The 15,741-nt window shown below is 35.4% G+C and overlaps 1 protein-coding gene across 3 annotated transcripts in view; it reads right to left on the reverse strand.

Moving 5' to 3' along the window:
* Positions 1 to 15,741, reverse strand: part of LOC132553467 (focal adhesion kinase 1-like) — a 73,488-nt gene that overhangs the window by 32,900 nt on the left and 24,847 nt on the right. For all 3 annotated transcript variants that reach the window (XM_060217715.1, XM_060217716.1, XM_060217717.1), the window contains exons 3-4: positions 14,916 to 15,091; positions 5,815 to 5,902 (exon numbers count right to left, since the gene is read on the reverse strand). In XM_060217715.1, the coding sequence (XP_060073698.1) occupies positions 5,815 to 5,902; positions 14,916 to 15,091 (264 nt within the window). The remainder of the gene's footprint in view (positions 1 to 5,814; positions 5,903 to 14,915; positions 15,092 to 15,741) is intronic.

The following is a 15,741-nucleotide window of genomic DNA, read 5'->3' on the forward strand; positions in this document are numbered from 1 at the left end:
ATTCATTAGGATAAGCTGAGTAAGGACGGGACAGGGATAGTTATTGTGTCCACCGATTACCATTATATAACAAAGTATGGAGGTTGGCGACGATGATGCTGGTAAATATAGTCAACCAACGCCGATATAACATCGACGATGCTGGCAGATATAGTCAACTGACGTCAATGTAACATTGTGACTTCCATGAAATGCAAATAATGGGCAAAGTACTTTAAAGGATAGAAGAAAATTTACACACAGACAATTCCCTGTATTTCGGAGGTGGTGGAGAATCAGAGGAAATTTACAAATAATGGAAGTGAAATCTACACAAATAAGATGAATTTCAAAACAAAAACAGAGCTAATAAAGTAAACAAAGGGTGAATCACAGCCATTTTTTTTCAGAAACCACTCAGAAATATTGAGTTTTTAATCACTGACTCGTACAATCTCAGTCATATTAATTATTTACTTGAGAACTGTACAACAATAGCATGTGAGACAAATACAGCACAACTCTGTCACAAATCTGATTCCATGCCATGCATCCTTAACGAGGTTCAATGGAATATTCTTGTCTGTCTCATAAATAAGAAAACAACAATTTTCTCCTATCTATTTCTGTTACTTTGCATCCAACATTTCTCAAAGTACACTGTATAAAAACTTCAAGCGTTGCATTCTTTAAGAATTTAACACCCAGTTAATAAAAAGTACTACTGTCTATATCATTCATTGTTTATTACTGTCCAAGTCCTATAAAGGGCTTCATTGTGTACATTTTTGATACTGAATTTTGCCTTTCTTGTTTTTCTTTTCCATTTTTCAACACAAATGTGTTTCAGTCTCTCTTATAAAGAACTTATATTACAGTACATCTTTGTCTATTCACAAACAAGTTGACAGAAAATCCACACTGATCGAACACTGAAACACATTTTTCTGATCACAAATTCATACTTTTTTTCTACGTTTCAACAAGCATTCCTTGAAAACTGCCATACCAACATTTCAGTAAGAGAGACCAGCTACAGAATGATGGATATGTTGATTCTCAAAATCTCACATCGTCACTTTAGGCTTGTATCATTTCAAGTAGAAAACATCAACAGTGACACACACCACCTGGCATTATCCTACAGCTCAACTACCATTATCAAATAATCTAACTTACACTGATTTTTTTTCAATATTTGTATAAAACTTTTCTCTTTCTTTGCAATAAGCCGTTTCTCTCCCCCACAACAGAGGAGGAGTATAACATTAGTAGATATGGCATGTCTCAACAGTGTTTTATCAGAAGATCTAGGAATTTAGGGGGTGTTACTTTTCATGTTTCCTTCATCACAATATAACTACATAACCTTGACATGAATGCCGACATAGTTAATCTAATCTATAATAGCTATAAGGAGACAATAAAAGCATTCTCATGCTGCCTTGTTTTATAGAGATTTAAACAAAAACACCTAAAATATCTCATTTTAAACAGATTTAAATAAAAGGAATTCTCATCATAAATACATTTAAATTCACAGATTATTTTCTGTCCAGAAACACTGATATAATCTGCACTGACGTCTATTACTATAACCTGGTAATGGCTTTCTATAATCTCAACACAGTCCGGAAATATTCAGAATATTTCTGTACATGATTTCTCAAATATAAAATGTTTTGGTTTTCTGAAAACAACATGATTATGATGATAACAATGATGATACACAGTAATAACATATATCATTATGGACCATGTAGAAAGCACACAGAAAATGATTTAGCACTTGGTGTGTTCTTTGTTTTGATCTTTATAAGAAGTCAGTTGCTTATAAGAAATGCACTTAATATAAACTTAATAAGTCGAATGAATAGGGTCAATGAAGTTGAAATGATAGAAATTTCAACAGACAGGTTGACACTGACACATCGCCAAAAAATGGGCAATCTTTTTACAATTATTGTCCCTTCTTTACATTTGTTCACCAGATTCCAGGTGATTTTTCCCTGATGATAATATCTTTACGACACACCCAATACTTGATAGTCAACTGATGCCCTTCTTTAACAAGAGGTGCATTATTGTGCTAATCTACAGGCAATATTCTATAAACATTGAAATGTCAGATAAAGGATTCCATGGTAGAGGGTCCCCCCTTATCTTAGCCTTATATACATCACACACCAAAATGTCCCAGGCAGATCCCTTCTGTCAGAGATAGACCAGGCATTTAACTGACTTTACCAGCAACCATTAATTTCCATATAATAGTAATTTTTGGAGAGCGTTATCTGATGGTGAATGAAAGTGATGTTTCACTAAATACCACAATGGGATCCCCTATGCCAGTTATCCTGGGGTTTATGTAAATATACCCCCCTGTGTTGCCATTAGTAGAGCATACACAGTCATAGTTAAACATATATACTGCAGTGACCTTGCATGGCAGTTCAAAACCTCAGCCAGCAGTATCTGTAATCAACCATAGCAACTGCATGATTTATTCTAAATACTAGATGGCTTTAAGGCTTGCATCATTGAATACAGACTCAATCATTGTCAGTATACAGACTCAATCATTGTCAGTATAAAGAATCATTGAATACAGACTCAATCATTGTCAGTATACAGACTCAATCATTGTCAGTATAAAGAATCATTGAATACAGACTCAATCATTGTCAGTATACAGACTCAATCATTGTCAGTATAAAGAATCATTGAATACAGACTCAATCATTGTCAGTATAAAGAATCATTGAATACAGACTCAATCATTGTCAGTAGGAAGAATCATTGAATACAGACTCAATCATTGTCAGACTCAATCATTGTCAGTATACAGACTCAATCATTTCAGTATCAGAATCATTAAACAGACTCAATCATTGTGTATGAAGAATCATTGAATACAGAATCATTGTCAGTATACAGACTCAATCATTGTCAGTATACAGACTCAATCATTGTCAGTATAAAGAATCATTGAATACAGACTCAATCATTGTCAGTATACAGACTCAATCATTGTCAGTATACAGACTCAATCATTGCCAGTATAAAGAATCATTAAACAGACTCAATCATTGTCAGTATGAAGAATCATTGTCAGACTCAATCATTGTCAGTATACAGACTCAATCATTGCCAGTATAAAGAATCATTAAACAGACTCAATCATTGTCAGTATGAAGAATCATTGAATACAGACTCAATCATTGTCAGTATGAAGAATCATTGAATACAGACTCAATCATTGTCAGTATGAAGAATCATTGAATACAGACTCAATCATTGTCAGTATGAAGAATCATTGAATACAGACTCAATCATTGTCAGTATAAAGAATCATTGAATACAGACTCAATCATTGTCAGTATGAAGAATCATTGAATACAGACTCAATCATTGTCAGTAGGAAGAATCATTGAATACAGACTCAATCATTGTCAGTATACAGACTCAATCATTGTCAGTATGAAGAATCATTGAATACAGACTCAATCATTGTCAGTATGAAACTGTTTTTTATAAGTTAATAGATTATAAATGGTCCTTTAATGTTATGTTTGATAAGATATCTGAAGTAATTATCTTTAGCTAGTGGCTGTCAGCAATACTTTAGAAGATCTGGGATGAGAAACATTACACAACAGGCCAATGTCCGACCTTTATGATCATCTGGCTATGAAGATCTATAACTACAATAACACTGTTCAATTCTGTTTCATCACATCCACCAAATTTCAACTCATTGACACCATTGGAACTGAAGCAAGGGTGTAAAATGTGTTTTCCAGGATGATCACAATGATGGCCATATTGGATTTCAGATATACCCAAAAAGTTAGGACACTTGGTCAATACTAGAATATAATCTCAAGATTCATTCATGGCAAGTTTCAGGTCAATCTCACAGGCACCACTTGAGAAGAAGTTTGAAATAGGTGTTGTTCAAGCAAACAACCAAAGCAGTTTTAGAACTTGTTTTCAACATGACTAGGATGACAGCCATCTTGGATTTCACACTGATCAAAAATAGAATATGTGAAAGGTTTATGGCAGACACTACACAAAGACTGACTAAATGGGATGGTTAAAGGTCATCCTGACCATAGGTCAGTTGACCTAATAATTATATACACTATAACAAAAGGCTGTATTTATCTAAATGCTGAAATTGATAAAATATCTTCATATGACTTCAGAAACCTCTGTAAAACAGCAATTTAAATTGTAACGTGTATCTTAGAAAACGAGCCTTCCATTGTATTGATCTGTTACTTCCACTTTCTAAGATCACTTCAATCCAGCTAATGGTAGTCCGTATGCAGTCACAAATATAATAACAAATTATACAAAAAGTGAAGCTTCATAAAGCACATTAAAATAATCAATGGTAAACAAAAGCTGTTTACAAGACAGAAAACTGATATTTAAATCAATACCTATGGTGAGTCACTTGCCATCATCAGATCAGGTAAATAATGCATGTGTAAATACAACACTAGCCAAGAAAGCCATAACTAACAACCAGAAGACCATATAGTACAAACCCATCCACATCACCTCACATAGGAAATGGATGGTGAAATAATGCTTGATTTGTTTGTCACCTGTTGACAACTACGGTCGTTTTGTGGATGGATCACAATACTTGTAGTAATAGGTGGTTACCTCACTGAACAACAGACTGGAGGCCTTCTGCAGGACATGACCACAACAGCATACTTAAGAAACCCAACATCAACCCCTACCCCAAACTCCTTCCCCTCCCCTCTAACGCCCCGCAAATGTCAACTGTCATCTAACTGTGATAGTTATCTATCTAACTAAAACTCTATCTGGAAACCTTTGTCAGCATAAAATTTCATAAAATGGCAAGGTATTGGACTACCAGAAGTTACCAATTCATATTAAAAAAAATTGAGAGACCTGCCTTCAAAACCCACCTGTTGAGCCAGGTACTGTGTGATACGCTAGGCGTGGGAGTCTCTACAGGTCAAAGTGACATACAGAGGTAAGGTGGGCGGAAGACTTCCATACATCAACATCATAGGAGGTCTCAGGTAATCACTCCTTAATTGAGGTCACTCTCACACTTATCTCATTGGACCTATGCATAGGTAACACTTGAAATGTTTATCTTGGTTGTTTCGTGTTTTTGGTTTTTTTTTAGTGTCTATTAGTTCAATGATATCCAATGAAGCCATAAGGTCTAACAGTAAAACTGTATATACTTTTGAGTAAGCTATTTGGTATCATTTTAAAAAAAAATCTGACTCAGATGAAAACCAACAAGAGACCAAAACATCTTCCTGTGTTAAAATGTCCTGGAAACAGTTTTCAATGACCAATAATATGAATACAGAGAGAACCATACAGCCTTGTGCTGCCCATTTTTGTGGTTAGCCACAAATTGAGACACTCAGCTCAGTCACATACAGGAAGCTGACTATAACCCCAATTCAGGAAATATGGTGGGAGTTTTATTATCATTTTCACTGATTTACCACAGACATCAATCAACCGATATCTTGTGTTGCTATTGGCGTTAATTTATTCAGTTATGACACACCTCATTTGCATCATCTTTATGAAAAGTGGGAAAAATAGTTTCACATTTTTCTAGTGTGAAAATGTGAACTTGTTCTAACAGAAAAATCAGTTAGGAACATATCAATTTGGTAATTCTCTAACCTGGACATTGTTAACTGCTGTCTCACCCACTTGTTACACTCCATGTTTATTATCTAAGTTTACCCATACTTGAATAGAAAAGCATCATATTTTCCTTCGTATTCAAATTATTAACACTGTAAAACTATGTACCTGATCATATAAATAGTAGAATGTCACTTTATCCTTGGTGTATAACTCCTGGAAACTCTTGGGAAGGTAGCGTACCCTTAGTTCATATCTGTAAGACAAAAACAAATTTAAGTATTAGTACAGATTAGCTAAGGAATTCAATAACCAATTTCATTAGTTATCACAAATATAAGGTTTCAGTTTGGTAGATTTGGGAAAACTGTGTAGGGTGGTCTTCTGTTTTACCTTAAGCATGTAATTCTTACTATATTGTCTACAATGTACACCATATGTGTTTGCCTGGCCTAATAAACTCCGTATGTATAATTGATTTAGCTAGGTAAATTCTGTAAACATCAGATGCTCTGTTTTTGTATTGAAGCTAATAAAGTGTCTAATTCTCATCCCTTTCTTCCTTTGAATATTATCAAGAAGGATACAATGAAACCATATAATGTTTGTCTGTTTTACAGATAGATGACAGAATTGTGACACTAATCGATATGTATGCTGAAAGGTCATCATGTCCCTTATACTTATTTGGGAGGTAGGATCACTGGAGATAGATAGCATTTTTAACAGATTTTGCATATTTTAAAGATTTTACATATCCAGCATACATCTGAGGTCTCAGATTATGTGTATTTTCTTTTCTTTCCTTGTTTGTTACACAGCAGTTTATTCTTGATTATGTTTTATGGTATGATATACATTATGGAAGCTAGCCAAATCTAGTAGAACTGTGCTAGAGAAGGTATGTTGATCTGATATCATAACTTCATACATTATAAACAAGGTGGATGAAATTTAATCCTGTGAGACAGTATGGCTGGGCTTTGTATGATTTCATCAATGGGATACTCCAGTATTTCAGGAATTAAGATGAATCCAAGATACTACAGGCCCTGAGAGACCAGGAGACCTGACTGTACAAGGGCAGTGTGTTGTTGATACCTATAGTGTTATACCTCTATAGAACAGGTGTCAACACTGTTACCCTGAACTTCCTCTAACCTACTAACACATGTGTCTAGCATGTGTTCCTACTATCTCAGCTGCAACATCCAACTAGACAGTTCCCTTATAGTAAACGTTTGATCTTCATCTCAAACAACTTAATAAAGCCACACACTAACAAAACTGGGTCAGAGGGGAGAAAATGTTGGTGCTACTTACTATAACAGTTTCTTATGTTAACCATTACACCAAGTTCAATGATATATTGGAAACCTTATTCAGGTCTGCATAACCATTCATCAGCATAACTGTTCTAAAAATACTTTCTATATAGTTATCTTTGTACATGATTAGCATTGACCAGATGTAAGAATTTTATATTAAAAAAAATCAGCTTTATGCCATTGCAAATTTAGACATAAATATTATGTCAATTTAATTATATACTATGAAATGTACGACTGAATAATTCAGAAATGCAGGTTACTAATGAAGGACTTCATAGCACTGAGACACCAACTGACGTCTGAAGTTAGGTCCCAGGACCACGTCAGTCAGAGCTTTACTGATGTGCTACAACTATTACACCTGTACCTTAACCTCATCAGACACACTTAACGATTCTAATGATGTGCCAATTGATCAAGCACAACACACCTCCACCTCGATTTCCCTGTTAGAGCTCACAGCAGGTGCTTTAAAGCGATGAACAAAGATGTTAATGTCTCACCTGTCTTGTACAGGTTAGAGTGACCTTGACATTTCCTGAGTCAGTATTATCTGTCATTCTCTGACTCCTTATCATGACAAATGTATCAGTAATGAATTAGATCACCATAGATTATCATACAAGTTCGAACTACTGCTCTTCTATTCAGTAACACTACTTATTTTATCTGTATAAACATTTATAATCAATAAGGATTCTAACGCCCTGACAGGTAAGTATCTATCCCCATCCCCCATTCTACGATCTTAGGATCTACTTAAAATCACTTCTTAATATACATTGCATAGAATACAGTGTACAACAGTTTCAGAAATTTCTCGGAAACAAAAGTATGAATGGACTGACAGATATGCAAACATGATTATCATAGTAGACCACACTTAACACCTGGTTTTCCTAATAAGAAATCAGATATCAGCTAAGAAATAGACCATGGACAATGACACCAGTGGTGAAGGTCTAAAATCTACATGTGTATTATGTTTGTTCTACTCGGCTCAAAAATCTTAACTATCACATATTTTTTTTCTTTTTTTTTAACATAATTCTAGTAAGTAAATTCCATCCTGTTTATTTCACTATGGTCGGTACACTTTGGTTCCCTGTCAAAATTGTCTGTACACTTGTTTATTCTGTCAAAATTGTCTGTACACTTGTTTATCCTGTCAAAATTGTCTGTACACTTGTTTATTCTGTCAAAATTGTCTGTACACTTGTTTATTCTGTCAAAATTGTCTGTACACTTGTTTATCCTGTCAAAATTGTCTATACACTTGTTTATCCTGTCAAAATTGTCTGTACACTTGTTTATACTGTCAAAATTGTCTGTACACTTTGCTGCCCTTTCAATATTGTCTGTACACTTGTAACCCTGTCAGTTCTGTCTGTACACTTTGTTACCCTGTCAGTAATGTCAGTACACTTTGTTACCCTGTCAGTTCTGTCTGTACACTTGTAACCCTGTCAGTACTGTCTGTACACTTTGTTACCCTGTTTATACTGTTTGTAGACTTTGTTACCCTGTCAATACTGTCTGTATATACACTTTCTTACACTATCAGTACTGTCTGTATAATATGTTACCCTATCAGTTTTATCTGTGCACTTTGTTACCCTGTTTGTACTGTGAGTACACTTTGTTACCCTGTCAGTTCTGTCTGTACACATGTAACCCTGTCAGTACTGTCTGTACACTTGTAACCCTGTCAGTTCTGTCTGTACAATTGTATTCCTGTCAGTACTGTCTGTATACTTTGTTACCCTGTTTGTACTGTCTGTACACTTTGTTACCCTGTTTGTACTGTCTGTACACTTTGTTACCCTGTCAGTACTGTCTGTACACATGTAACCCTGTTTGTACTGTGAGTACACTTTGTTAACCTGTCAGTTCTGTCTGTACACATGTAACCCTGTCAGTACTGTCTGTCCACTTTGTTACCCTGTCAGTTCTGTCTGTACACTTTGTAACCCTGTCAGTACTGTCTGTACACTTGTTACCCTGTCAGTACTGTCTGTACACTTTGTTACCCTGTCAGTACTGTCTGTACACTTTGTTACCCTGTCAGTACTGTCTGTACACTTTGTTACCCTGTCAGTACTGTCTGTACACTTGTAACCCTGTCAGTAGTATTGTCTGTACACTTGTATCATTTGTTACCCTGTCAGTACTGCCAAACCACTTTGTTACCCTGTCAAGACTGTCTGTTAACCTTGTTACCCTGCCAGGACTATCTGTTAACCTTGTTACCCTGTCAGGACTGTCTGTTAACCTTGTTACCCTGCCAGGACTATCTGTTAACCTTGTTACCCTGTCAAGACTGTCTGTTAACCTTTTTACCCCGCCAGGACAATCTGTTAACCTTGTTACCCTGTCAGGATTGTCTGTTAACCTTGTTACCCTGTCAGGACTGTCTGTTAACCTTGTTACCCTGTCAGGACTGTCTGTTAACCTTGTTACCCTGTCAAGACTGTCTGTTAACCTTGTTACCCTGCCAGGACAATCTGTTAACCTTGTTACCCTGTCAAGACTGTCTGTTAACCTTGTTACCCTGCCAGGACAATCTGTTAACCTTGTTATCCTGTCAGGACTGTCTGTTAACCTTGTTACCCTGTCAGGACTGTCTGTTAACCTTGTTACCCTGTCAGGACTGTCTGTTAACCTTGTTATCCTTTCAGGATTGTCTGTTAACCTTGTTACCCTGTCAGGACTATCTGTTAACCTTGTTACCCTGTCAGGACTGTCTGTTAACCTTGTTACCCTGTCAATATGCTGTTTTGTGGAGACACCATTTGCTATTGATTGTCTTGTTGATATTTGAATATTTCATGTGAAATACCACTGTGAAAACCTCTCAGAAGATCAGGCTATGATATCCTCCTGACTGCTAGGTAAACTTAATCCTCCAATATCCAATGGCAGCTGCCACATATTGTCACTCTCAAGTTTTGCGTGATACTCGACATTAAAGCATTCACAGAAATTATTTAATTTGAATATAATCAGACAGGAAATGGGATCTTTATTCAGCATATTCAGTTTTCTACCATACAATCCACTGATAGCCCCAGTGGATCCTAACAAAGATAACCAGCAGGGTCAAAGCTCAGCATCTGTACTTCTACTTTATACACCCAGCTCCCACCACATTGTGTGTAATATTTCTAAATTTATTGTTCATTACTATTTTTTTCAAGCTGTTCATGTCATTTAAGAAAAAAAAATCACTTTTTCATAAGGGATTTTTAAATTTGTTTCAAATAAGAATAATTGCAGTTGCAGCTAAATTTCAGGGAGAGTTTCTAACAAATTCCTGTTTTTCATTATTTCTACAAAAAATAGTTGATATCCCGTTTCTGTGCTGGTAATAGTTTCCAGACTCAACTATGTGAGTTTTCCTTAAAAACCTGTCAATTATTGTCAATTAAACACAAGGATACTTCATGGCACCTTATCTCTTATGCTGCAGGGATGGAAACATACTTCAACTAAAACATTTAAGCAGAGTGCTTGTGAGATCATTTTAAGCCTATTTAATGGAACCCTTTTATAAGTGAACAACATACATATGTTTGTTTTTCTTCTCAATTCTGAAAATCTTTACGGTTTCCCATTATGGTACTTTCTACCTCATTTCTGCTGCAAGATATGATCAAAATCCTGTCTCCCCTTTAATTCTGGATTGGATCAATCCATCAGTGATCTAAGACTCCAGTTGTATGTGGTCAGAAGGGTGAATGCATTTAACTTAATAAGTAATTAATTATCCTCATCAATCAGAATGTTTGTGCCTAATTACCATGCTCCACATCAAAGCATGAGCTGAAGCACACAGACCCTGAGTCTACTAGGACTTAACAGATTTGACACTTCCACTGGCTGGACAGTGTTTTCCTTGCAGGAGTACTGGCTGGAGACCATTCTCTAGGGTCCATCTATCTACAGGCCACAGACTTTGGACGAAGCCCAGACACAGACTTACATACAATTTGATTTATCTACATGTTGATTCTGTAATTATGTGATAGAAGAAAGGGGGAGTCGGCGAGACTTTGAGAAAGTATTGTATAAACATAAGTAAAGAAAGAGTTTAATTACCCTTCAGCTGTATGTCTGACTTGAAAACAAATTGTCGAGCAAATTTTTTTGAGATATATATATATGTTTGTGGAACGGAATGGTTCCACAATTTTTCTTTGTTTTAAAAAAAAATATAAGAAGATTTTCAACATTATTTTAATCTGCTCATTATTTCCTTTTTTCTATGCAAGATGTATGAAGTGGATGAAGAAAAATCAATATCTCCTACACATATGTAAAGCAGACTGTTGACATCTGCGTGCACATGTCCAACTACATTGATTTCTATCGAGTGTGTAACAGAACCACGGGATAAATAAAATTAGTCACTTAACCAGGTTTGAAAATCAAGCCTAGGATATCAAGTCTTTCAGGATAATTCGATTTTTATAATCGTTATTGGTTTTTCTTTCTCATTCGGCACAATCTACCTCTGCAGTGACCATCAGTAGCACAATGTGGTGACAGTTATTCTGTCGTTAAAATAATGCTGATAAATGCAAATAAAAAATCTGACCTTTTTTCAGATTTTATTTTGTGAAATCAGTTCTTTAAATCTTTAAAATAGGGTGTTTTCCACTTTCATTCAGTAATCTCGACAATCAATGAAAACTTGCCTTTTATATTTACATCAGTTGACATGATCATTATGGCCAAATTTCAAGTGATGTAATTTTGATATTTTTTGGTCATTTAAAACCATATTTTATCAGTACAGACGACGCCCAAAGCCTTCAGCCTGTAGTATGCCCAACCAGGATTCAAATTGTAGATTTATGTAAGATGTGTTTTTAATATATGTAATATGATGAAGTGCAGTTCCTAAACACACAGTCCTTTTTATATATAAACCAACATAGTTAATTATATGTAATAACCAGCATCTTGTTTGTTGTATATTTACGGTAATGTTAGGCTGTAGAATTACTATCAGAAGCAGGGAGCAGACACAACCCTTGATAATCCCCATTACATTGTGTATGTGAAGTACATCCTAGGTTATCAAATCAAAGTGAGCACTTCAGATTGTTGGTTTGAGAGTGGACCGTGTCTGAACAAGCTAAGCTTGCCATGTGTATAATCATTGTGTAGTCGCCAATATGTTAACCAAGTAAACAACCTGAATCAAAGACAACAAAAATTGGTCACAAGATAATTATCATTTCCAAAACTTTTAAATTATGTTCTATCACGTTTGAGATATAAATCTAGTCAGCTGAATTATACCGTATACAAAGAAATGGTTCTCAGTTACTAGACCACTACAAGAAACAAGACCTTTTAAGAAATGAATTTCAAAAATTCCACAAGATGACACCACGATGACTTTTTAGTTTAGATGGCCATATCAAATGACCATTCTGTTACCTAACACCATTTTGAACACCCTCCACAGTCATCTACTATTTCATATGTAGTTCTATCCATCATACAGTTTACAAGTCTGAAAACCAGATTTCATGTGACTTTAGGAGACAGAGTTCTGTCTATCATTAATAGTCACCGTGAGTAAGTCTTAAATAAAAAATCACAATTAATTCTTGTGACTTCAGGATACAGAGACAAGACAATGACCATTCACCTAATAACCAGTAAAAGTAGGCCACAGACAACCTTTCAAAGCCTACCTAACATACAGGTATACCTACAGACAAATTCAGTCTATGTATAGTTAGCTACAACTATGCTATGATACAATGACAACACTGATCCAGATTTGTAACATGTACAGTATACATTATACTTCACACATTCTACCCTAACATGTACAGCATACATTATACTTCACACATTCTACCCTAACATGTACAGCATACATTATACTTCACACATTCTATCTAACATGTACAGTATACATTATACTTCACACATTCTACCCTAACATGTACAGTATACATTATACTTCACACATTCTACCCTAACATGTACCATATACATTATACTTCACACATTCTACCCTAACATGTACCGTATACATTATACTTCACACATTCTACCCTAACATGTACCGTATACATTATACTTCACACATTCTACCCTAACATGTACCGTATACATTATACTTCACACATTCTACCCTAACATGTACAGTATACATTATACTTCACACATTCTCACACCTAACATGTACCGTATACATTATACTTCACACATTCTACCCTAACATGTGTCACACATACTATACATACATTATATCACACATTCTACTAACCTACCCTAACATGTACCAGCATACATTATACTTCACACATTCTACCCTAACATGTACCATACACATTATACTTCACACATTCTACCCTAACATGTACCGTATACATTATACTTCACACATTCTACCCTAACATGTACCGTATACATTATACTTCACACATTCTACCCTAACATGTACCGTATACATTATACTTCACACATTCTACCCTAACATGTACAGCATACATTATACTTCACACATTCTACCCTAACATGTACAGTATACATTATATTCACACATACTACATACATTACTCACACCTAACTAACATGTACCGTATACATTATACTTCACACATTCTACCCTAACATGTACAGCATACATTATACTTCACACATTCTACCCTAACTTGTACCGTATACATTATACTTCACACATTCTACCCTAACATGTACCGTATACATTATACTTCACACATTCTACCCTAACTTGTACAGTATACATTATACTTCATACATTCTACCCTAACTCGTACCGTATACATTATACTTCACACATTCTACCCTAACATGTACCGTATACATTATACTTCACACATTCTACCCTAACATGTACAGTATACATTATACTTCACACATTCTACCCTAACATGTACCGTATACATTATACTTCACACATTCTACCCTAACATGTACCGTATACATTATACTTCACACATTCTACCCTAACTTGTACAGTATACATTATACTTCACACATTCTACCCTAACTTGTACAGTATACATTATACTTCACACATTCTACCCTAACTTGTACAGTATACATTATACTTCACACATTCTACCCTAACTTGTACAGTATACATTATACTTCACACATTCTACCCTAACTTGTACAGTATACATTATACTTCACACATTCTACCCTAACATGTACCATATACATTATACTTCACACATTCTACCCTAACTCGTACCATATACATTATACTTCACACATTCTATCCCAACTTGTACCATACACCACCGACAACCAGTTTTATAGTCTACCCTAACTTGTACCATACAACACAGACAACCAATTTTATAGTCTACCCTAACTTGTACCATACACACAGACAAACCATTTTATAGTCTACCCTAACTTGTACCATACACCATGTACAACCAATTTTATAGTCTACCCTAACTTGTACCATACACCACAGACAAACCATTTTATAGTCTACCCTAACTTGTACCATACACCATGTAGATCCAATTTTATAGTCTACCCTAACTTGTACCATACACCATGTACAACCATGGCATAGAGATTGAATTCAAAAAAATTCACAGAAACTGAACTACAATTTCATTAATAAATCCAGAAAATATATTGTTTACGTTTCAGGGTCAATGTGCCCCCCAGGGACGACAAATAATTACATATATCATAATATCGCTAGATTCTCTCCTTGTTCTGTTGCCTAAAGCAGAACATCGATATCCTCATCACAATGACCTCTTTGTGACCTTGCATCACACTAATTTCTGAACAATTATTGTGAGGTGTGCAATAATCAATTATGTTTCAGATATCCTCTAGAGTATTGTACACATAGTGTTTACAACTAGTTTGTTTAATATGATTCAAATAACATATTTTGATACATTTTACTGAACTTACCTCCACTCGTCAGATGGATGTGCAGACTCGTATTTTTGTCGGACCTGGTACATGGAGAGGTTATTGTGAAGCCAATAACTGTCCTTGGATGGGATATTCACTAACTTGAGGGCGTAACAGTTGGCAAAGTACCTCTCTCCTGCCGTCAACCTTCCAACCACTAACTTGATTATGTCCTAAAAAACAGTCAACACCATCCTAGTGTTATCAAGTTGTCTTTGGTGTGTCAAGTTAGGATTTCTTTATGGTATCATCAAACAATCATATTTTAATTCCATGTGTCAGATTTTTATCATCGATTTTGTAATATCAATCACAGCGTTACATATGATCTAATCTGATATACCAGACTGGATGTAATCAAATAGTGGAGAGACATCACACATTAATATGGTGCAATATCAAATTTTATTATAACATGCACTACCAAGCAAAATTAAGTGATTATACAGAATATGTCAAATATGTTTCCGACAACATCTTGCATCATGTAAAAGAGCTATAACTAGATTAAAAGTGTTATATGGCACAGAAGGAGGTCTGATATCAGAACAAGACACAAAATGTGGCAATCTTGTCAATAAACAAGTCATTTATTAGATATGTCCTGAACGGTACAACAGATTACCTCTACCTCAAAGTCAACGGGGCCTACATATCATTACCAATGAATTGAAGTCAAGGGAAGTCAACAAGGCCAACATATTACTTTTGACTCAGAGTCAAGGGGAAGTCTACGGGGCCATCACATTACCTTTGACTCAGAGTCAAGGGGAAGTCTACAGGGCCATCACATTACCTTTGACTCAGAGTCAGGGGGAAGTCT

Source organism: Ylistrum balloti, unplaced genomic scaffold (assembly GCF_031769215.1).
Source record: "Ylistrum balloti isolate Yb309-2 unplaced genomic scaffold, AGI_CSIRO_Ybal_v1 Utg370330, whole genome shotgun sequence".
NCBI lineage: Eukaryota > Metazoa > Mollusca > Bivalvia > Pectinida > Pectinidae > Ylistrum > Ylistrum balloti.